General features: G+C 41.9%; 2 protein-coding genes across 2 annotated transcripts in view; one reads left to right on the plus strand and one right to left on the minus strand.

Annotated features, from left to right (window-relative positions):
* Positions 1 to 23,114, plus strand: part of T265_09114 (hypothetical protein) — a gene marked incomplete at both ends in the record, with an annotated part of 82,640 nt that extends 59,526 nt beyond the window's left edge. The window contains one exon of the mRNA XM_009175105.1: positions 22,878 to 23,114. Coding sequence (XP_009173369.1) covers positions 22,878 to 23,114 — 237 coding nt within the window. The remainder of the gene's footprint in view (positions 1 to 22,877) is intronic.
* Positions 833 to 12,946, minus strand: T265_09113 (hypothetical protein; the record flags this gene model as incomplete). Its single annotated transcript, XM_009175104.1, has 2 exons — positions 833 to 1,255; positions 12,860 to 12,946. The coding sequence occupies 2 exons, from the start codon at positions 12,944 to 12,946 to the stop codon at positions 833 to 835; spliced, it is 510 nt and encodes a 169-aa protein (XP_009173368.1).
* Positions 23,115 to 24,074: the final 960 nt, after the last annotated feature.

A 24,074-nucleotide genomic window follows, 5' to 3' on the forward strand; every position in this document is an offset into this window, starting at 1 on the left:
AGCGAACAAAGCTTGTTTTCTGTGATTGTTCCTCTCGGTTAATACGCCACAAATTCACTTGGTAGCAGAGATCGCGTGGAAAATGTTAAGATCGGCGCTACATACACTTTAGAGAAATAGAAATCAAAGGAAGGGGATTGGGTGAGGGATAGGTCAATGGGTCTCGGAGTCAGGTGAGTGACGTCAATGTCAGACAGACTTGTGGCACCGGATGTTTCGTAGGCCAGTTAAAGTTCAGAGTTCGCCCAAGTTTCTTTTGGATGCAAAGTTGCGGATCCAGCAGTCGGATTCCAATCGCCTTTGCGATTGATAGTAGTCTGGATCGTACCAAGCGTGGTCGGTTCAGAGGTAGCCGGTAGATGATGGTGAAGGCTTGCTCCTTCTCTATGACATGACAGGTTTCGGCCGAATGTGATGCAATCACGCTTGAGCCTGGTTTCTTCCCACTACCTGTCGTACGACCAACGTAGGCTGCTTGGCACGACCATACGAATGAATACACACAAAGGCTGGTGGTGGAACGTGACAAATTGTCCTTCAAGCAGAATTTGATAGTGGGGCTGGAGTTGAAGCTCAAACATAGATTAGCAGCCAAGTATGTCGTATCAAGGGACTTTGTAAGCCTTCTGGTGACTAGTTCCGCAAACGAGTCACCTTTGAATGGAAGCCTCATATATACGGGCTCCTTCCTAACAGAACATTGTGTAGGTTTAGGCTTAACGGCTTCCATAGTCTTGAGAACGAACCTTTCAGGATATCCGTTCTGCAGGACTGTGCGTCCCAAGAACTTTAGTTCCTCTTCCAAGCAGTCGGGCGAGCACATCTCCATTGCTCACTCGGTCAGGCATCTAATTAGTTTGCTTTTTTGTTGCAATGGAACGAAGCTATCAGAATGAATGTACTGACCTTTCCACGTTTGCTTTCTATGGACCTTGCGTTGTATGGTTCCGTCAGTCTTCTTTTTAACATTGACATCGAGGAAACTTAACTGTCCGTTCTGTTCTGATTCGATAGTAACCTTGATATTAGCATGGACTGAATTGAAACTGCTTAATACGTCTGTTGTGCTGATGGCTTCGTCGGCAAGTACGAAAATGTCGTCCACGTAGCGGCGATATAATGTTAACCGTCCAATGAGTGCTTCTAATTTTTGAGTCTCTAGCTTGCTCATGAAGAAATCTGACAGTATGGGACCTCGAAGGGACCCCATCGCGACCCCGTTCTTCTTTCGATAAATTTGATTGTTGAAAGTAAGCTACACGCAGTTGCGTTGGTTGATTATAGTGTTGTCAAAAATATGTTACCACCAGGTGAATACGACTCGAGCACGTGCAGTACTGGTCGGCTCAAGTTGGATTAAGCACACACTGCGCAAGTTGCACATCCAGAGTCTTTATTCGTTGAACAGTAATACCAGCTGAGGTCTTCAGTAAAAATTTGATAGAGCAATCGGTCGATCCCTGAGGTACCCTGTGATGGTTTCGGGAAATCTACCTTCAAGTAGCTGGAGAACCCAGGCTTTCATTGGCCAGCATTAGAAAGACCGATGAACCGAGGACACCATGTGAACACCCCACTAATTCGTAGTCATTTTCACATCTACGTGTCAGTATATCCCCGATGATGCTGAGATCACTGATATCTATCATTTGGATCCTCCTTCGTGCAGACAAAAACGATCGGGTAACAACGTCCTGTTAGCATAATAAATGGAGTACTTGGCTTTCCTTGTCCTGCATCCTCCAGTTCACTTTCTGCTGAGGAATTGATTTACACAGTATTCTGCTCTCTCACAATCCATACTACGTCTAGCTTTGTTTGCATTGATTTTTTTAACGTCTTCCGCATTTATATTTCTGTCATTCTAATCCGCTCGTCGATGGCGTGATTTGTGACAAAAACTGCTACCCGATTTTCAAATTTCCTCATACACGTGATATCACCTTCTGCGCTTTTGTTGGTATGCCATTTCTGCGAAACATTTACTTATCATACCAGAACTAACAGCTGAGCAGTTATCAAAATGTCTCTGCACAGGAAGTCTTTTCTTCAAAAAAAGGCGTTTGCTTTTTTTTCTGATAAATTACTGAAATCCTAATAACCGAGAGCACATAAAACGAGCGCAGTATTGATCTGGCTTCGAATCCAGATAACTTATTCAGATTCATTTGATCAAATTAAACAAAATAATGTAGGCAGGAACAAGTAGATTCTGCACATTGACGATGGGTCTGGTTACACATGCACTTCAACTTGTTGAGCAGTAAATAAAATCTAGCCAGTCCAAATACTGCTTAGATTACAGAGTATTCGATCCCAAACATCCTTTTATGCATGCTACTTTGTTTAAACAAAGATGAGTCGCGCTTACACTTTTTTATTGCAGCGATGAATTGCTTTTGCCTGGCAAACGCTCAAACATCCATGGTCTCAGAATTCTCTTTTGTGATTGGATGCATGAGAGTCCGCAAAAAAGATGGGTCCCCTTGTCATTTTCGCACAGGTATATGGGTTATTTGATGTGATCTATCGGGCTGAAATCCATAGCTTAGACCCTCATTAGCAGATATTTGGCAACCAGTGAATGTTCAGAGTTCATGCCAGAACCGTTACTGATATTCTATCAGAAATTTATCTGGTGGTTTATGCGGCAGGTTGATCGTCCCCGAAGTTAAGCGTGCACGTTAACCTTGACGCAACCTGGAAAATCTTACTTTACTGTAAGCGTTTGGAGGCTTGGTGAATGAAGCTACACTGTGTTTTAGATCCAATCGACTTTCCAAATCTTTTCGGCCACACAACCCCCCGAAAGAATGCGCAGTTACGTGTCCTTGGTGGAGTATAAAATGCACCCACTTTAACAGTCCTAGTGACATAATGCAAAGTATTGGGTTGTCTGTTGTGACGAATTCGTAGACTACGGTTAACGCGTGGGCCAGAAAAACCTACCGAAACAGTGACCTGTGCGAGTGTTGCACGTTTGTTTGTTTGCCTTCCTTGGTAGAAAGATACCAGTGTATATTTAGAACAGTTCAAGTCAACCAATCGCTTACGATACAAACTCATGAAGAAAACCAGCAAAACTACATAGCTGGATGAATACAAACATTTTATACGGAACCAATTTAGAAAAATACATCAAAAGAAAGTCCGCGCGGTTACGCTAAAGAATGCATTGCCACACCGAAAGGGTGTTGATCTTAAAATCAATACTCAAAACATTCGAGCCAACGGATTATTCACTCCGTTAACGCCTGCGAAATAAGTGCCACCACACATACCATCTTTATATAATCTTTATGATACTAATTCCTCAGTCAAGATAATAAAATAGTGCTTAGAGGAATTTTCAATGTGGAAGAGACTTGCTTTTGTGCAGTATTGAGTGGATACCAAATACACCAACTACGCCAAGGGAATGATGGATGCACTTGGGAAAGTTTCAAGTTAATATATTTTTTATTATGGAAAATTCGGTCAAACGTTTTTCTCAGTAATCAACCAGCTGAGCTAAAACGAAATCTAACACCGTCCGTCGGAGGTTCACAACATTGGTTCTACCTATTTCTTCATTATATAATAAACATGATGTCTCTTGGTACTTTTAATGAGTCTGTTGTCCGGATTTCCCAATACAATAGATGATGCTATGAGATTGACTTAAGATGATGTGGAAAATCGAGAATTGATAAAGTGAAATGTGTGAAACAAGAATAAAAAGGTGCCTACAACCAAAGTGCAGCATTATTGCACCTTCGTCAAGCTGCAGTTTCTGAAAGCCAAAGTTTGCATGTTTTTGTCTTTAAGAGTTTATGGAATGTATGTTCGTAAGGACATTTTGCGGAGTAAAGCATGAACTCAAATCAAAAGAGTTGATGGAAAGCGGAACGGTTTATCTCCTAGCCGTTGTTTTGTGGGCAATATGGTCGCCTTGGTAACGGCAATTCAGTAGCAGCCATCAGACCAACCGACCAAGAATGGGGTGTCACTTTTGAGGAAGGCAACAAAGGTCAAGTTCATGGTCTCGACGTTAACCGGACACCTATCAAAAAGAAGACAAGTCAACCTGCAGGTTTACCGGAATGCTTATCCAAACAACCAGCAATCGATCATAGTCTACCCTGAGGAGGAGGCCCTAAATCAATCCACACAACAACAAAAACGAGTCACTCCTACTCTCAGCGCATACACGGACTGGCGATCAAACCAAATTGCAAACAAATTGCCCAGATTAAATCAACAGCCATCATTTCAACCTGAGCTAGCTATTTTATCTTCAGTTTATTTGTTCAAGTCTGTCTTCTCAAAGGAAACTAATAAAATTGTTGCTGAAAACTCTTCGACAGCCCACTACCGGTTTCACACTTCTTGGAGGTAGGCGCAGTCCCTTTACAGAGTTAGACTCTGAATAAGCTTTCATTCGACGTACGAAATTTGTACCCTCGACTAAGGAATTCACATATCTGATTGCTATTTTAATTGGGCGCCAACTAGGTCACAGTATTTTGAATGTTCTAGGTACCACCAAAATTTTGTCAAAGCCATTGATTTTATTATCTGTGAGCTGTCAGAAATCCGGAAATAAACTCACAATGTATGCTCCCGTTTGGCATCAGTCATTTACATCCATTTTTACCGCTAACTTCATGGCAGTTTGTAGTTAATTTTGCAATTCTATCTACTTTCTATCTACGTTCATTTTGCAAATAATTAAACGTCTATGGAAAGTACAAATTTCATATTTATTTCCACAAGATGTCCGTGCTAGATTGGTTCATCTTTCTACCTGGAAAGAAATACTGACTATTTTTGCTCGGTTAAGTCGATGTAACGAAGTTGTAGGAAATGGTGTATACATATGCACACAGTTAGGATTGACGATCTAACCAGGAGGCGTTTGAATCCCGCTACATTAGCCTAATAAGTACTAGTCATAAGAAATGTTTAGTGAATTACTATTCCAGGACCAGTATCTTCTGCTCCGGTCGAGCACAACCTTATTTACTAAAATAGAGATGCGTGGTATCACGTCCTTCAAAACTGTTACACTTTATTTTCTTCCCACATGCTTGTCTAAGCCAATGGTTCTAGATGTCACGTTAAATGGCATATTATCTGAAATGTGAAGCAAAAGGCTCCACAATTTAGACGTTTTAGATGGAACATTTTGTTCGAACCTAACAGGCAGGACAAAAAGTTTGTTTAGCCGGTAGCAGCCCTACGCAATCGCACCTGAAAGCCTTACAATAATAAGAGCTGATTGGTTTCTTTTGCCGTCAGAATTTCTGATTATGAATTATGTTCACACACGGTATAAAGTGGACTACTAAGAAATGTGTTCAAAGTCAAATGGCTTTCTCTCACGTGCCAGGAAATCGGTCGCTAGTCGGACAAAAGTGGTCGGTCAGACTGTATCCACCAAATTTTTCACTTGTAGTGTTTTCACTTTTTAATTATATGGCTGCAAATTTTCGAGGGTCCATCCGAAGAATGCAGACTAAAGTGGCCTGTTGGGTAGAATCTTTTCCACTCGATGGCGCCTAATTTGAAAATCAACCATGTCGGTTGCTGTAATCACTGGAAAATTTAGTAGCAATGAATCATCTGACGGAAAAAGACGGAACAGCAATATAAGTTCTATTGGATTTCACTGGGTTTTCATTGCGTTTTTTTATTTATAGGTCACCATCTTCCAGTAAAAAATTGATCAACAAAATCAAAGCTACCGCAAAAGCGGAATTTTGGAATTTTATGCATATAAATCCACTACACAGAAAGAGTCAACCTATTTGACCTACACCTAATAAACAATGAAACTGCAATGGTTTGATAAATATAATTATTGAATTATCTAATAGCCGTGAGCAATGAATTTTGAAAGAACTTTGATCCACTGGTACACAACATTCGGTATGCTCAATTTTTATTGACACTGCCATGTCCATTTACCTCACTGCCTCGAGAAACCCGACAACGTTAAATGTGGAGTTACCCAGCTTGCATCTTCAGCGTGTGTCTCTTGCATGGCGTCCTTCGAACCAAGATGTTTTACTCACAGTAAGCACAGCACCAAAAACGACATCTGCTTCGATCAATCCCAATCACCCTGTCCGATAAACTTACTGAGTGAATGCATACGTCGTTCTCATATATGCATAACTGTTAACCACAGGTTTCGCAACAGAACTTAAATTCTAGCGGCAAGGCAACGAAGGTTTTGAAATCGATATATCCAATTACACGCCCAACTGTGCAGCAAGAATTTACATCACATCTCCGCTGCTTCGAAAGTATATGAAGTCGTCAACGCTAGGTAGCGCAGCGTGGATCCGAATTAACATGTGTGGCTACCTTGCTGTGTACATTTAAACAGCTCTCCATTCAGAGGAGAAAGTCTTCTTTCTGAAGTGTGCTACTCGCTAAATTTAATCTGTCCGATAACTAAATCATTCGGGTGATTCCAACCAAATACGCGGCATGCCTGAGAATCGCCTGGCAGTTTCAATATGTGGGTATACTAAGAACCAGAATATCTCATAGACGTCGCACAGCTATCAAATTTCTATGCACATTATAGTCAAAATGAATTCCAGAGGCGACCCAGTGCGCAGTAATTTTGTCCTAAAACATGCAAAAGTAGATAACTTATTTTGATCCACTCATCGACTGACCAATAATATCAATGGGAAAATGCACAACATCCGTCTATGCAGTGATAAAACTTCCCGAGGCTTGTATAGTGCACTTGAAAACCCATCTTCGGAGTTCTCCAACAAGAGATAACAGTTAACATTCGTGCCAATAATCTAAACCCATTCACCTGCAAGTTAAATAATAAGTAGTGTGTTGAGTAAAAAATACCATCACGATGTTTCCCGTGGGAGTTCCCACTTTAAAAAATGTTTAAAGTCCTGCGTGTGGTTTTTGGTATTTCGTTTTGGACTCCAGTTATTTTTAATGAAGACCATATTGAAGTTTAACTACGTCTCCAAATGTGAAATAACGTCAAATATCTTGACTCCTGTTCTAGAAACTCCAGTTTGTTTTAATATTATCATGATGGCACACATCACTTGGTTTCTCTCTTCTAAGCCCACCCACAATATCCGGATGGACTTGGTCACCATCACGCTCACCGACAAGTTTTGACAATGGGATACCTCCGAGGTCTCATCCCCGTTGCTGAGATTACGAATCGCTTTTGAGTAAGAAGGCTACCTCCACAGTGATGCTTCGAACCAAGGCTAATTTATCCAACACTGAACTAGCTGTTTTGCCCTTACCCAAACACCTGAAGACATCCAGCTGGAAGTTTGTGTTGTTTCACAACTCACAATATGGGTAAGGGTACTAATAAACTTCTGCTTTTCAAAGTCATTTGGCGAACCTCAGTGAACGGCATAACAGAATTTGACAACATAACTGTCTGTGCTATCTATGAGCAGTATTCATAAATCTCCATTCTCATTAAAGTACGAGATTGAAGCATCGGTGCTGAACACTGATATCATGCTGTCAATGTTGATAGTGATGTTCTCATTAAAGCGCCAGAAACGTACCAGAGGGCATACTACTTCGCCCACAGGCACTCTGCGATCCTCATGAAATGCGCACACGCATAGGTCTCTCAGTTACATTAGCAACTAGATTTGTAAGAGTAACTGCTGGAATCAAGGATAGGGCGATAGGTGGGGAATTTAGCTTCCTGCCTGGCTGCGCGTAAACGTGTGAAGCAAACTGACACCGCAAATCCTATCCAATCAACTGTGTTGCAACAGAAAAATTGGACACCAGTATGTGAGTCGGTAATGTAAATCAGTAAATCATCATTAATCTAGTGGTATGGATCAAACAGTCCCAGTATGTCACAAGCTAAAATAAACGACAAGCAAGCAATGTAGGAAGTCTAGATTAATGAAGATTAATGCTGACCATGATTTCCAACAAAGTCTATCTTTTGAAATGTGAGTCGTATTAGCATTTTAGTTCCAACACAGTCATTAAGCCGCGTGTCAAACGTTGGTTTCGTAACTAAAAAGATTTCTATTTACTGTGCAAAAGAATAGTATGTGCTCGTTTTTCATTAACTTGTGAAAAGAATGGAATCTTCTTGCAGTATTTTTCATGGAACGACATTCACATTAATCCCGTCAGAAACGTCATCCTTCTGTCATGGAGTAATTATTCTGGTGAGTTTACAACAAAGGAAGCAGTGGACTGGAGTTTCACTCTTATTGGATCTCATCAGCAGTGCATATCCTTGAACGTGCCAAGGGTTGAACTCCGGACATCTGGCATGCGAGGCGAGCGTGTTACCACCACTTCACTAGCGCATGCTGGACGCATCTGAATTTCCACGTCTGAACAAGTGAGTGTGCTCACGATTGAGCTTTGTGGATGGTATGCCCTACTCCTCGAACGAAAACCCAGATCTAATGATTAGTTGGGCCGCAGTGACTTACTGACACCCCAGTCAGGTAGCGTTACCGGCTCTCTTTGAACAATACAAATCCCTCAGTCACCCACAGCAAGGTCGAAAATGCCTATTGCCGTTAGCGTCACCGATGAGCTTACTGGGTACCTCTTATTCTGGAAGGATTTCGAAACGACTGCGTAGTTCGACTTGATATGGCACAGAGCTTATTTTGTTTGTTGACATATATGCGGCCTGTAGCGTATTTAAACTTTCAAAATTAGCGAGTCGTTTTGCACAAACCAACATTCACCGAGAAAGAGCACCGAAACTCAACAAGTTTTTTTTCAAAAAGCATCTGTTCTATACCAGTCACCAACCTGATAGCGGAAATGATATAAAGTCAGGCCCTGTGTCCAGAATTCTTCAGATATGTTTGACTATAGACTTTTCGGGTCTGCATGTGGATCCATAAACACCTCTATCCATATTATGGCGCCATGGGTTTGGTAAAATACCGAACAAAGAAAGCCTTTAATAAGACATATTTGGAAGTGAAAGCAAGATATTTTCTAAGATTCTAATAACATAAATCTGTTGTTTCTGCTACTTGCCGTAGCTAGGTCAACATTGAAAGTACTCAATCATTGTAAAGATTCACTTTGCCATTCTTTAATTAATTTTGCAGTTCTATTTAAAAGAAAAACGTTTAAGCATTGGGAAAACAGTCATGGTTCTATGAGAGAACTCATGGGCATCGGGCATTTTTTATGTTGGGTAGTTGTTCACCAGTTTGGTATTAAAATGCGTCCTTTAGTATCTACCTGAAGCCAGTTTTTTTTACTATATCAGAGATTAGAGAGAACTCATGGGCATCGGGCATTTTTTATGTTGGGTAGTTGTTCACCAGTTTGGTATTAAAATGCGTCCTTTAGTATCTACCTGAAGCCAGTTTTTTTTACTATAATCAGAGATTACACCAATGCCACTCCGCTTATTTTAGTGTCCTGCAGCAGCCGCACGTCATGACAAGAGCTGATTAATCCAAGCGAACCGCAAGGTTCGGTTTGGTACATTTCATTAAATCTTGTATTTGTGCATTCACAGATCAGTGAAATTTGCTGTTCCAAGTGCTTCATCTTATGACGAATGTTACTTGAGTACTGTGTTCGATCGTCTATATCACAATCAGGACGCATCAGTTATGGCGACTGCCCAACACAAAAGTATGGGTTTGACACCCGTCAAAACTGGTAACTCATTAGCAACGTTAGCTGACTCCATGGTGGTTATTAGAATTAAAACAACAGGCTTCTTCCTCACTCAACTCGACTTGTTGTTGTTTTAGAACAGGCTCAAAGTAGTTCAGCCTTATACACAAACACACCGGTATGATATCTGCAGAACAAATCTGTTAGTTACGTATCATTCCAATCCCACTGTAACCTATGAGCCGTTACCGCTGGTCAATGATAGGGAAGTGCATCCACAGGGTTGACATAAATACAGGTTTAACGTCACCCTCATACGGTCAACAACTCAATTTTACTGTCTGATACTGGAAACTGGTTGCAAGACCAAACATATCACTGATTAAATATTTACATACCCAGCTTGAAGACAAAACTCAACTGATAGATAGATCCAGTGGCTATTCTCCTGACTATCGACGTTTATTCGGTCCACAATGTGACAAACTGAAAAGTAGTTCCATTACTTTACTACTGAGAAGTTAATGTTTCATGAATATGGTAAAATTTATTCGTCCCGAAAACCTTTGCATGCAATAAAATGTCCTGTTTTGTCGATAAATTCAGGAAGATCCCGGCTTCGTCAGTAGCGTTCTAATTAGCAGAGATTCCCACCTATGCCTTGGGGCATTTCGAACCCTCAACTCAGGACAGACATAAATTGGTGCACTTAAAAATGCCTATTACTGTCGTGCACCTGTCAAAACGTTGAAGGCCGCTTCGCAACAGAAATTCTCCACTAAACATTATTCCATTATTACGATATGTTAGTCAGCATCTTGCTACATTTCAGTCTGCCTTGGGGAAACGCACCCGTGGCATTGGACCAACCAAAATTAGTAGCTTACACTCAGTGAAGTCGGCTGGACGAGCGTCAGTTTACACGCTTGATAAACTGCTCCCATTCCACAGGATTCGTGTTCACTGACTTGGTCCGCGCATAGAATACACTGTTGAACAAGCCACAATTGAAATAAAGGCTGAATACAGCAAATAAGGTGACTCAACACGCAACAATTTACACTGGATCACGTTGCACTAACTGAAATTTCTTCCAATGTCCATTTCTGGAACTTTTGCGATGAATTATCCCATCTTTTAGGTTGGTTGGAGAGGAAACAAATGTTTAGAAGTTCCACCGCCGTTATGTCCAAATTACAAGAAATGTCAACAGTTCATCATGTCCAGTCGGAAATATGCAGCCCTTTCATTAAGAGGTGTGGAATATTCCATATCGTACGAAGGGTTGATTAATGCACGCATCTTTGGAATATCTGAAACCATGCAGTAGCGATTACAAACCACGTCTGGGACAATTTTGTCATCACTTCCAATGGCTTGAACAAGGGACTTTTATTATGACTGACTCGCTACTGAATACTTATTTACAGTAGTTGAAAACAATGAGGCTTTGCTAGGGCGTGTTATAATCAGATGACAAACGAGAGATGCTATATCGCTTCGCCATCCCATAGAGATTAGCCATTCTCATTGCCTTGTGGTATTCTTTCGGATACCATTTTTGACGAAACTGCCTGAAAATAGTCCCTTTTGTGTGGATACGACCTCAACAGTCTTCAAAAGAATTTTCGTTAAAATGGCTGCCTCCCACACATTTTGTTCACGCACCTATGGAATGCGGGTTCACGTTACAGGCTCTTTAAAATTATTGTAAACTTAATCATAGGCAAGAGAGAACCCAAGAATAAACATTTTTATTTCTAATGGACACCTTCTGTTCCAAATTGAGATATTGTGGGAGGAGACGGAATGCGCACTCAGCGAGTGTTAACCCTATACAGCATACTCGTGAACGTGCATATTTATATCCGTCAGTCTCTGCATAAAACACGAGACCAAGTATTTGCTTGAAAAACCAGATTGGTGCATACGATATCGATTGCAATAAAGCTGACACCCATTGACTTATTTGTCTATGTAAATTCGGGCATTTTATTCTTGAAGAGGGTTGTGCAATTTGACCCTGAGCTTGGAACTAAACAAAACAATATGATAGACAGGGTGCTTAAAATATCTGACCAGATCCGTGTGAGCTTTAGTGAGAGGGATTTCAAAGGGTTAATTCCGCCGTATCTGATATTGACTTTCCATAAATCTTCTCCTTTAATACTGACGAAGGCTCATCGTGGCATTCGGTAGCCCATGTGTTTCACGACATTCACGTTGTTAAGCGAAATTTCCGGAACTTGTCCTAATCACTGCGGTGCGAAAATCGTATCTTGCTTGACCAACAGATGCATTTGCTCGTCAGAACGTTTTATATCTCCGTTTAAGGCTGCAGACGCAATACTCTTAGACCACTTAATTGTGATAGTAACACTGCCGCTGCACTACGGCGAACGCCGTTACGATTCATTTCGAAGTTCCTCGGCTGCTTATCTAATGTGTGCATGCAACTACGTAAGGTGAATACTGTTGATTGCGGAGAAAAGCTTGCACCAAAAGTCTGAAGTAAAATTTGTTCTCGCATGAGTACTTTTTTCTTTTTGGATCCATTTGGAATTCCTTGAACGGCAGGGCGCAATTCGTGAATTGTGACAAGCCAAATGAAATGACTTTACGACCAGCACCAATAGCACCCGCTTATATCGGAATAAAACCACGATAATTTGGAAGAATTTGCTGGGGATTGAACTTCCCGGACATATGCACGACTAACTCGCTTGCACGTCAGACTCTCTAATTACCGTCAGGATATGATAAGTAAAATGTCACTAAATTTTGGGGATTTCAGTCAGGTATATCACAGTGACTGTTCTCTGAGGTTGTTTACATCATAATCACATGGAATACTTTGGATTTGTCAAAGATTCTTGATGAATTGTGAGCAAACCAAGTGGATCGGAGACTGATGGATGAAAGCAAAATGACCTGAGATCCTTGCTTTTAGGTCTCCAATATCCGTACTCCAGTCTTCCCTGTACAACCAGGTATTAGTCCGGAATCAGTTTATTTATTTTTGTATGAAGAAATTACTCGGAAAACTCTTGGGCTCAGCCCCGCCCGAGGCAACGCGAGGCTAGAAGAAACCATTTTTATCACTAGACCTTGGATAAAATATCCCTTTCACGTATTTGAGGTGAATATCCCAAACTCCTCAAAAGACTGCGCACAATGGAAAAGCAACGAGCTAATCCAAATCACTCCCTTAATGTAACATTTTGTGGCAACATACTTTGGATTCCTCAGGTATACATTCGTCCATGGTTTGCGTCGTATATGAGTGGACATCGGCTTGAATTGACTGATATGAACTACTCATTTTGACGAGTGATGGCATACTTGTAACCGTGATTTAGTTGTGTTAGTAATCAGATTGTGAACTTATACCGTACGCACGCAGTTGAAAAGGTTTTTCATCCCTTCATGACTTTCTACGCCAGGCGGACGCGATGTTTCTTATATCACTTTTTCCAAAGTGTTTCTCCAAAGTTGGTGAATTTCCAGACAACGCCTTTCGAATTCTCACACGATTACTGAGCGTGAAATAGAAGCAAGCAAAATTAATGTAAACATATGTAGTCTTTGTCATCCGACAAAATCCCATACACACATAGAAAAAAACGATCCTCGAGCATGCGGTGGTCGACCCACCACAATATGTAATACAGGGGAACAATTTCAGGGCACATACTGGCACGCATATACCAAAACGGAAACCAGATGGAACTAGCTGCAACTTGTTCTCGATACATTTTGATACATAGACGTGCTAGAAAACAATGAATGTGTTTTTGATCTATATGTATATATGTATATACATTGTATGCGTCCGTGTGCAGGTCCGCGGTTGTCCGTTATGCGTTGTAGATGCCTAGAGCCATTCGCTTAACTAGTCTAAAGATTGGACGTGAGAAGATTAGGTGAATTATTTCGAAAACAAGATGCAGAGGGAAATTGAGTTGGTTCAATCGTTAATCCATCGCTTTTGGAACACATTGGGGACTCACTTGAAACAGGTACGATTAGTCAGCAGTGGATAAAGACTAAATTACACAATCACTACAAGAAAGCTTGCGCTGGAGTCCGATGAGATTGCAAGATAACGTTTTGGGTTTGGAGTCGGAATGATACATGTACACGTAAATGTTACCATGTACGGATACAAGAGATAGTAATATCAGATACGTAGGAGGACAGGAAACAGACGACTAGGCATACAAACAGTACATTTGAGTGACGAATGAAAAATCGAGCTTCTTGTCATCTACTTACAACAGGCTTTCATTTCGCCGTCTTCCCAATCAAAACTGCCAGTATTCGACTTTCCGAGACTGCATGAAAGTGTGTGCACTTCATCCGGTGATTCTTCAAACGAACTAAGCTCGCAAGAGTTTTCATGCAGAGTAGGTTCACTAATTGCTACTTTTCCGCCTGTTCGATCAATCCCGTACCAATAGTCACAAGTGCACTCTTCGTGATCCGATTCCACACTTGGATCAATGGGAATGTTTGGTTCAAGTGGAAACACTGTACTAGTTTGTTGAGATAATGAATGAGAACTGGAAGGCTTTGGATTTGTTGTGGTTCGTGGTCGCTTTTTATGGCTCGGTCTGTAATAGTCGGTGCGCTCAGTGGGAAAGATGGAATGCGACGGCGGCAGTTGAGTCTGAAAGTAACTGGCCCAAAATGGAAGAGTGGCAAGGTTTTCGTTGTAAGGAACCATATTTTGATAGACTGGAGGGTTGTCTGGACGCGGAACCATGGTGTTCATTCTTTCAGACATTTCAACATACGACTTCAGGCTTGCTAGTTGGGCTGGGGTCAGGGCAGGTGGATGGAAGACTTTGTGAGCACGGTATTCTATTGGTTTTTCCCTGAATTTCTTACCAGCAGGACGGAGGTGTGGATCTGCGGTTCCGTTTTGTCCCATGTTTGACTCAGGTTCCAGTGGGTGTACTGGATACCAGATACTTTGCGAGGTTCCACGTTCGTTATAGTAAACTGGACGTCTACATGGTCGCTTACGCATCCTCCTGAGATCAGCGTTTTCGTCTGCTAACGTCTCTGTTTCAGATCTCCACTGGGCATTTGGAGATATTGGCGAATGGTTTGGTGAGCCCGTTAGATTGTATGTTGATAACAACGGAAGGTTAGACAAAATGGACGCTTGTCCACCTGATGTGAAAACTGGGTGAAGCGTATCATTGTCGCGTTTAAACCGACGAGGACGGACCTTTCGACGTCCGTGATGGGTTTTCAAATGATGCAAGTCTTTTAATTCAAAGTCATCGGATAGCGGACCAAGTACTGTTCGAAGATCCACTGTTGAGCGACTGGTGAAGCGTTGGTTCCCAACTCCCTCTAGACGCATAAAAGCTGAGGGGTTTTTAGATCGATTCTGTTCATCATTCATCCATGATTTTTGTTCAAAAACCATTCTGTGAGAACGTAATTTGGGAGAAAACTTTATACCATTCTCCATACCATGTCTAGGAAATTGTCCAGATTGAACTGGAGCGTTTACAATGATTTCGCTTCTTGTATCATTCATGCTGATCACAGGTGGACCCGCCGGCTTCCACAACGATTCAGGCTCTTCCATCCCACTAAGTGAGGTTTGGTTTTCACCATTGTCTACAGGAAAAGTGGAGGGGAAAATAGATTCTGTCAGGGTGCCAACGTGGCCTTCTGCATTTCCAGGCCCAGTGGGTACTTGTGGTGATAATAACCATGGTGTCTGTCTAACCATGTTCTTCTGTGAAGGGCTTAGCTCGGACCCGATGGAGCTGTAAGGCGGCGTTGCAGTAGCAGTATGATGTTTCATCCCCAATTTCTTACGCGTCAATGGACAGAGATATTTATTCTTGACAATCAGTGTGTTTGGTATTGTTTCCACAAGTCCATTCGCGAATATATCTAAATTTTGATGGGATTTTACTCGGCTCCTTAAGTGTGCGAGTATAGCGGAAAAGTTCTGCCAGTCTTCACATTCCATAGCCAGTTCTCGTCTCACTTTTTCGAGGTCACTCGCAAGCAAAGCAGCTCCACTGATGTGATGATGCCGTACATTGTTCTGATATCTTCTCAATCGATCCAGCGGAAGATTCGGTAAATTCGCTAGCAGATTACACACGTCGATTACGGAGAACTGGTGGAGAGCCTATAGTGAAAAAAGTGATGTAAACGGTTAGGTTTCCAGGTTCAGATAATGCTTATGGACAAAAACGTCACTGTATTCGAACTTCTAGTAACTCACAGAGCTGACGTACGGACATCAAGGTTGAAAACCCGCAAATCTTGTGATATTGTTTAGTTCCTAAACCAGTTTCATGGCTCTTTGTAAAGTGGAGTGAACCTACGATTCGGAATGAAATTTGCGCTGTGCAAAGAGCTAAGTGGTGTGGCGAAACTTATGACCTACTTTTGACTTGCAAAACACCTAACCGTTCACATACAACTAATGCTAGCAAAAAATCACCGCAAACCCTCCGTCCTGGCACTCGTTAAGTTGAAGGAATAGAACAAAGTTAATTACCTTTGCCAGCTGCGGACCTGTCTGATTGGAGCTGGGTCCGATTGCACTCGCTTGCTCCCACATTGGATTGGCGAACACCTTATCTGCAGAGTCTGTAGAATTTGTCATTTCTCTCAAAAATATTGGTGTGCTCTTGTTCGAACTAGTCCGTTCCATAAGGCCAAACATAGTGGTTGGGCTACGTCCATCCCCACGTGTTTTGGAGTGTCCTATTTTTTCTCCCGTGTCCTGCTCCTCAATCAGTGTGGGGAGTCCTGAACCAACTGGTGGATAGAACACGATCTCGTCATTGGCATGTGTCGATACGCTTGCACTCCCGGCCAAAGCTAAAGGAGAAACAGCAAACGACTGTTATTTTACATTGTGCCTTGAGCTAGTTTATCATCGAGGACATGTGTGTGCATAAGTCATGTGGTGCTGTTCGTTCAACCCTGAGTTCCATATTTTCTTAAAAAGGTGAGGATCAAGCAATCGTTTTTACTTACTCCAACTCACTGATCGATACCCGCGGGCAGGAAGACGAAAATCTTCCCTCCTAGGATAAACGACGCACTGACGGTCAAATTTCAAGAAGGTGGCAATTGATGAAAAGGTAAAGAAGGCAGCGTTTGTTTTGTAACATTACGTGCCATTTAGTTACCATTTAGTTATCAGAATCCGTACCACAATAAGTTCATGCTTGCAGCCTCACTAATTAGGGGATCTTGCCGCTCTGTTTGTAAATGTGATAAAGTTTTGCAGCAAGGTTTCAGGCTTGCTTTAAGTCTACTTTTGAGCTGTGCCATATATTGTTCCTTTCAATTTTCATGGTCTAACCCGAAGCCTTCTTGAATATCATATCGTTGTGTAGTAAGAAGGACAAAGTTATATATGCCTCCTTGATTAAGGGTAGTGCAGCATACTTTCATCACTTTTATCGTAGTTTTTGACTACTTAAGCAACTGCTAGTAGTGAGTCATTAGTGATAGTACAGGCACTCTGCTCGGCACGCTCCAACTTCGGTTCCATGAAAGGTGCCAAGTGGAACAGTACATATTTTTTTCCTACCACAGGACTTAGTACAAACTGACTTATCTTCCAACAGGCATCAACATTATATCCAAAATCTTGGGTGACGCCTCAGTCACTACAGGAGAGTAGCCCACTAAACATTCGCCTAACGAAGCTGCGTGTTAAAAATCATACCAGGATCTTACCAGGTAAGTGGCAATACAGTCTACTAGGCCCACCCGTCGGCCAGAGTCCAGTAAGTGCAACACTGACAAGCTCAAGTGGGGAAACAAACTCACAGGTGTGCCACTCACCAAGAATGAGGTTTAAACAAGTATTGATTAGTAGGTTACGTTCTTGTGAGCATTGATTATGATATACAGATGGGAAATGGTTCGCTCTGAGGAGCGGTAAGGGTTACAACAGCTTGATAGCAGGAAGAAATGGAATAATTTCACCGAATTATTGCTTGAGTACCAACCTATATACGAAAAATCCATATTGGAATGGTGCTTGCACAATGAGGCGTAGTCGTTCAGTAATGAATAATAAAAAACCCTATGATTTCCGTAATATACTTTGCAACAATTTAAATTCACCGTTTTACTGTGTCACGCCTACGCAGACTTCGTGGATTAATCTGTGAATTTCCTCATCTAATCTCAACAGTTCCGAAGCCTCCAGCGAATATCTGGGTCTGCTCAATTTTCTTTCGAAGATTGACATTTCTAAATTTGAAGAGTTGCTGACGTAAAAATGACGGATGACCGTAAAATGTATTGTGTACTACTCGTGCGACGTGTTCTCCCGTGACGAATGTCTAAACTTTATCTGAAGTTGAACTTTCTGCAAATCATTCGCCTCCATTACGTCGTAAACCTCTAGCTGAAAGCTGATAGGTGCATGAAATCCCGTTTAATGGGACACGAAGTTAGAAATAATTGTTATTGAAAACGTTGTGTATGATGCTGAGGTGTCCGTTCAGGGTATTTACAGAAGTAACGGTCTACCAAAACACCGATGCTCTAATTTATAGTTCAACCTTGGCAGGAAAACGTGTTCGCTGGTGTTCTGGTCAATTTAAGGACAAACATAGCGGCACATTCACGCATCATTATCCAAACGAGCCTGAAATGAAGAGTTGCGGATAAGCTCGAAGGCTTCAACTCCTGAAACCCCGACAATATTTAGTTCAGTCCTACAAATTAATTTCACACCTTCTTACAGACTTCAAACAGCCCTTGCCTTGTTAAAATATAAGAGAACGCAGCAGATCGTCGCCAAATGTTTACAAAAGCCCTCATTCTGAATTTTTCGCGAAGGCAGTATGTAAACGTTAGTTGGTATATGATCATTTATGGTATATGACACGCCCAGACTCAATCAATAATTTTGCATTATTGACAGATGCAATCATGCGGGCTGTGCAAAAGTACTCAATAGTAAAGTAGACAGAAAAGATGTTTTCTTGCTTACAGAGAACTGAACGATTCAGAACCACTCACCTCGGATGCAATGAAGTAAATATGGGTTGTGCATCAGAATGCAAGAAGTTAATTTCTTCAGCGTCATCAGCGGCAACGAAGGGTTCGACTTAATGTAGGACTCCAAGCGCTCCAAACTGCGATCATCGGCCATTAATGGTTCTAACAACTCCAATGTTTCACCAATACTCGATTTCACCTAAAAGGATCGATATGCAAAACTTTGCTTCGGTAACCATCTGCAAGTTGCAAAATACATCTGAGACAAACTAATCAGTGTTACGTGGAGTCTATTTGGGTTGAGTAAGTGGATTGCATTGCATAACACTACATCAGTCACAGTTTGGTCAATGTACTGTAAATTGACGTTGCACCCTTTCCAATAAGATAGAACATCCAATCTTTTCACTACATACAGTCATGAAAAATGAGCAGCTGACCAGACTCTTGTAAGTTTTGACAGTCAAAGTCACCGTAAATGTTTAGCTTGTGATTCACCTTGAGACACTCGTTCATTTTGAAAGGCTGTTAGAATTTAGTCGTGACTATTGTCATCAATATCAGGCTCCACTGGCAAGTCGCCCTCGATAGGTTCCACTTATTTTTCTATAGATCAAAAACCTTTCTTCCCAATCATAACTAGATAAGAGTAAACATTATGGACATTATAGACTGACCATTTCACGCCATCCAGCTGTCAAGATTGGCGAACAAACCAACAACCTAGGACAATACAATGACGTTGGTTATCGGCGTTCAAAATGCTAAAACCTGAGCATAAGATGGGTCAAGACAGGTTACGAAAATACATCCAAGTATCGAAAAGGCAAGAGCAGAATGAAATAAATACTCGCAGCTATCGAATAGGGAACGTCACCTAGCAGTTTCCACTAAACATTTCCTCGGCGATATCAGGACATTTCAGATGCAGCATCCGAAGCATTTCTCCTACAGCCTTAAACTAGAAAAAGGTCGCACGATTCCTCCATCTAACAGGTGAGAATCAAGCAGCAAGCCAAATTGGAGTGCGAGTTGGTCATACTATTATTCTTCTAGTCGTCTGCAGATAGTGTGACCTTCAACTGCTAACCGAAATAGCACAGGTTAAAACCCCGCTAAAACTTTATAGGAAACTCAGTGCTTACGACTATCAGCAACTATCTGCAATTTGTCGCTAAACAGTGGCTCGCCAGGCAAAGTGCAGTCCTTTTTTAGTTGAATTTCGGTTTTTGTCGCTACAGTGTAGTAAGTGTTGGAAGTGGTAGTAATTAGTAGTATGCTCGGTCCTTGGGTTGTCAGCTGGTTGCACCGGAGCAACCACTGAATTATCACAGGCTTGCCTCAAAAGTTTATGAAGCTCTCTGTTTAGTCTCATTACGGATAACCTTGTTAAAGAGCATCAGGCGTTTCACCTGTCCACCTTCGAGTCATTCATGAGGTCAGTAATGTCAAAATGGGCAAGCTGATGTGCTAATTACTGATTTAAAACTTATTAGGAACGTCATATTCAACGACGGTAACGACTCGCCAACAAATTATTCAGAAGGAATACTTAAAGAGCGAAATTACCTGATGCAGACAGGCTTCAAGATTAACCAGTGCGTCATTTGCGGGAACAGTTCGTGGAAGCTGACCCCTTGTATGTTCTTCGATGTTGAGGACCATCCAAGCCATGTGGTAGGGCCAGTAGTGAACGAGACTGATCCAGAAAACCACATCATCCAATGGAATGTCCAAGTTACACAAACGCAGAAAGCGGCCTGTAATGCAAAAGGGTCAGGCAATGAACATCGAAAATGCTTTCCAGTAAACCCACAATGGCCATTGTTTATGAATATGCGTGTAAATATATTCAAGGATAGTTCATAGGATGTTTATATAGATTGATTCCAGCAATCTGTTGGACCACGTCGAGTTACGCGCAAAACTCCAAAAGCCAAATCTTTCAAATGAAAGTTTATCTACAAATGCGGTACTATAAGTACAATAATAAAATGATAAAAATTTACAAACCCTAAATCGTGAGACTAGGCCGGCATCTATACACCGGTTTAGGAACTGCCAGTTCCTATCTCGAAGTCCACACCGATTCAAAGCCACGTGTTTACAAGCTAGCGAAACCACGTGTGAACTTAAACAAGACGTCCGATGAAAAGGTCAAAGAACGGTTTACGTTCAGGTCAAAAACGAGAAGGGTGGTATAGGCGCAAACCAAAATAACAAAAAAAGAGAGAATCGCGTTGAAAGAAGAAAGAAATCAACGGTTTAAACGTTAGGCGTTTAACATATACGTAAAAGATGATATGTTACTTAAATCTGATGTTACTTTTCTGACGGACTACCTCAAAATCGACGACAAGAGCAAAGTTGAAGGATTAATCCAAACGGTCCAAAAAGGATATATGAAACACTGCTTCCGGAGCACCTGATGCCCTTGGTCAGTGATTAGATTCGACAGATTGTGGCTTAATTACCAAGGCATCATTCATTGACCTCACTGACTTCGCTAGCGCCAAAATCCCGATTTTATTCCTATTTTAGATATCCGGTTGGTAAGTCCAACTTGTCAAATCTTCGATGGGAACGTTTAGCTGGTTAACCTTCTTTAATTTGCACTTACCCTTGTTTCTATCACTTGCCCAGGTGACTAGCACCAAGTATTCTTTCTTAAGCAATGGTAACATATGAAATTCACAGACTGCCTCGGTTGCAAAGAGAACGTTAGTAAATTATGTGCTTCAGCTGGAAGTGGCATAGGAAGAAATTGGCTGAGAGCATGCAACATTCAAAAACCCACTTGTTTGTATGAGTTCTTGAGCACTGTGTGCCCAACTGAGGGATACAACTAACTCCTAAGGTGTGTTTAAGGCCAAAGCTATAATTACAGCACACCTTCTGTTGGGGACTGTAATTTTCCATGCATGAATAAGCGCTTGTGCCCCAGGCGTGAGTGAAAAATAATCACTATCATTTCCGTGCCTTTCAGATGCTCATTGATTTGAGCAGTAGCATGTGCGGGAAGTACCTGTGCTTGGATGACCCGATGATGTTGGCTCAATAGCATTACACGAGATAATTCGCGAAATGCGGTTTTCCGTATTATACTGGAACTTCTCGTGACGTAACACCGGTCTTGAACACCGGTAACCTATATGAAAAGCAGAATATAATTAATTGACGCAACTTCAGTCACGTGAAAAATACTTGAGGCCGATTGAGTAATCATCGTTTTCGAAAGTTTGGTGACAATCGGTAAATTTATTGCTGAGCAGCGTTCCGCTTTTGACACAAAAGCTTCGTCAGGCCAAGTGACCAGGTTCCGAGGTTGGTCGAGATTTAACATGGAGAGAGAAACAATCAGCTAAGTCAGGCTAAATCTCTGCTGGGTGTTGGCCGAGGTACTTTTGTTTGTTAGGGTGGGTGAACAAGTGTTAGGCCGAAGGGGAACCTACATGTGTTTGGGTCCAGTCTAGGGTCTAGTTCTTCTTGTTCAGTCCATTTGATGGCCGCTCTTGAACGTCGTTTGAACTTTCTGTCCGTCTGTGTGGGTGAGCGAGTGCCAACATAGTCGTGTAAGAGGGATGCTGTGACCTTTGTTCGGGTCAGGATTTCCACCCCCACCCGCGGTTTTCGCTAATGATTCTACGTGGATTGACAACCACACAGTCACGTTTCAAGTCAGCTTATCTAAGACCGCTTTCCATACACTCGCCAGTTCCACACCCTCGATTCTATTCAATCTGTAATGCCGCCTCGGCTATCAGCCGCTGTGGTATGAATCGCAGTCTCCGCCGACACCCAACAGTGATTCAGTTTGACTTAGCTGATTGGTTCTCCTTCCACCTTAAATCTCGACCAACCTCGGAACCTAGTCACTTGGCCGGACGGAGCTTTTGTGTCACAAGCGAAACGTTGGCCAGCAACAAATCTCCCGATTGTCACTAAACTGCTTCAAAAAATTGACGTAACTGTTTGGTATCAAACCAATTCACTTTGATTACAGTTACCTTTATTCTTGTTCACTCCACCTAACCGTTTGGGATTTTATCGCACAGTAGCATGCCTGAAGACATGAGTTTACACTCTTTAGCCACTGCAGTCACCAGAGTAACAACACTTCATTCAATTCTGTTGAGAACCTTTGAGGTGTTGGGTGCATCATACGAAAGGAAAGAGGGCGAGTACGCTTACTGGTGAATGCCATGGCAGCCACAAGTTGTTTGCATGTCTTCCTATTCCAGTCAGCCAAAGGATTATCATCTTGGATGAAGAGACCAGCAATGCCAGCCGAACATTCTGCGGCTCGGCTAACCGTAGAACTGCTTCTGGTAAACGAGAGTTTCTTCACTTTCAGTGGCAATCCGATTGATTTGCAAGAACTTTTCGGGGACGTTGGCACACTTGTGCGATTCGCAAATAGAGCTCTGGGCGTGTATGTTGTATCCGTTGATCTCCGGAATGTTGCAAAGCCTAGTTGATTTCCGGCTTCACAAAATGGGGTCTAAAAGGAGAAAAATGAATAATCCTGCGTAGAGGAAGACACCCACAGTCAGTAAAATGTCGCCCGGTCCAAAATAATTGAGTCCAAAGTGATGAAAAACATAATCCACCATGATTTACTGCTAAAGCCATTTATTTTGCAGCACACAATGTAAATTGATCTCCGAATCAGCAGAAATCCATATAATTCGATTTTGATACATAGTTGATATCTACGTCTACATTTTCCTGAGCTAATAAGACGAAACTCCGTTGATACGACATACTCGGCCGCTAATATGTGTTTAGCATCAACTTGCTGCCTGAATGATCAATTGCCACGTTCTACCACCAGCCTTTGTGTGAACTCAGTTGTATGCGCGTGCCGAGCATCATATGTTGGTTGCATGACAAGGCATTTGTCGGACAGAACGCGAGAACACAATTCCGTATCTCTGAGTGGTAATGGGAAGAAACCGTGCTCAAGCGCGATTGCATCACATTTGACCGAAACCAGTCATGTTATAGACAAGGAACAAGCCTTCAGCATCATATACCGGGTACCTATGAACCGATCACGACTGGTACGATCTAGACTACTATCGACCGCAGAGGCGATTGCTGGATCCGTAACTTTGCATCCAAAAGAAACTTGGGCGAACTCTGAACTTGAACTGGCCTACGAAGCATCCAGTCCCACAAATCTGTGTGACATTGAGGTCACTTACTTGACTCCGTGACCCATTGACCCATCCCTAATCCCAACCCTCTTCTTTTGATTCCTATTTCTCTAAAGTGTATGAGCGCCGATCACTTCTATTTCTCTAAAGTGTATGTAGCGCCGATCTTAACATGTTCCACGCGATCTCTGCTACCAAGTGAATTTGTGGCGTATTAACCGAGAGGAACAATCACAGAAAACAAGCTTTGTTCGCTATCTTTTTCGTTCTCATGACTAC

The sequence above is a fragment of the Opisthorchis viverrini genome (assembly GCF_000715545.1).
Source record: "Opisthorchis viverrini unplaced genomic scaffold opera_v5_257, whole genome shotgun sequence".
In the NCBI taxonomy this organism is placed as follows: Eukaryota; Metazoa; Platyhelminthes; class Trematoda; order Opisthorchiida; family Opisthorchiidae; genus Opisthorchis; species Opisthorchis viverrini.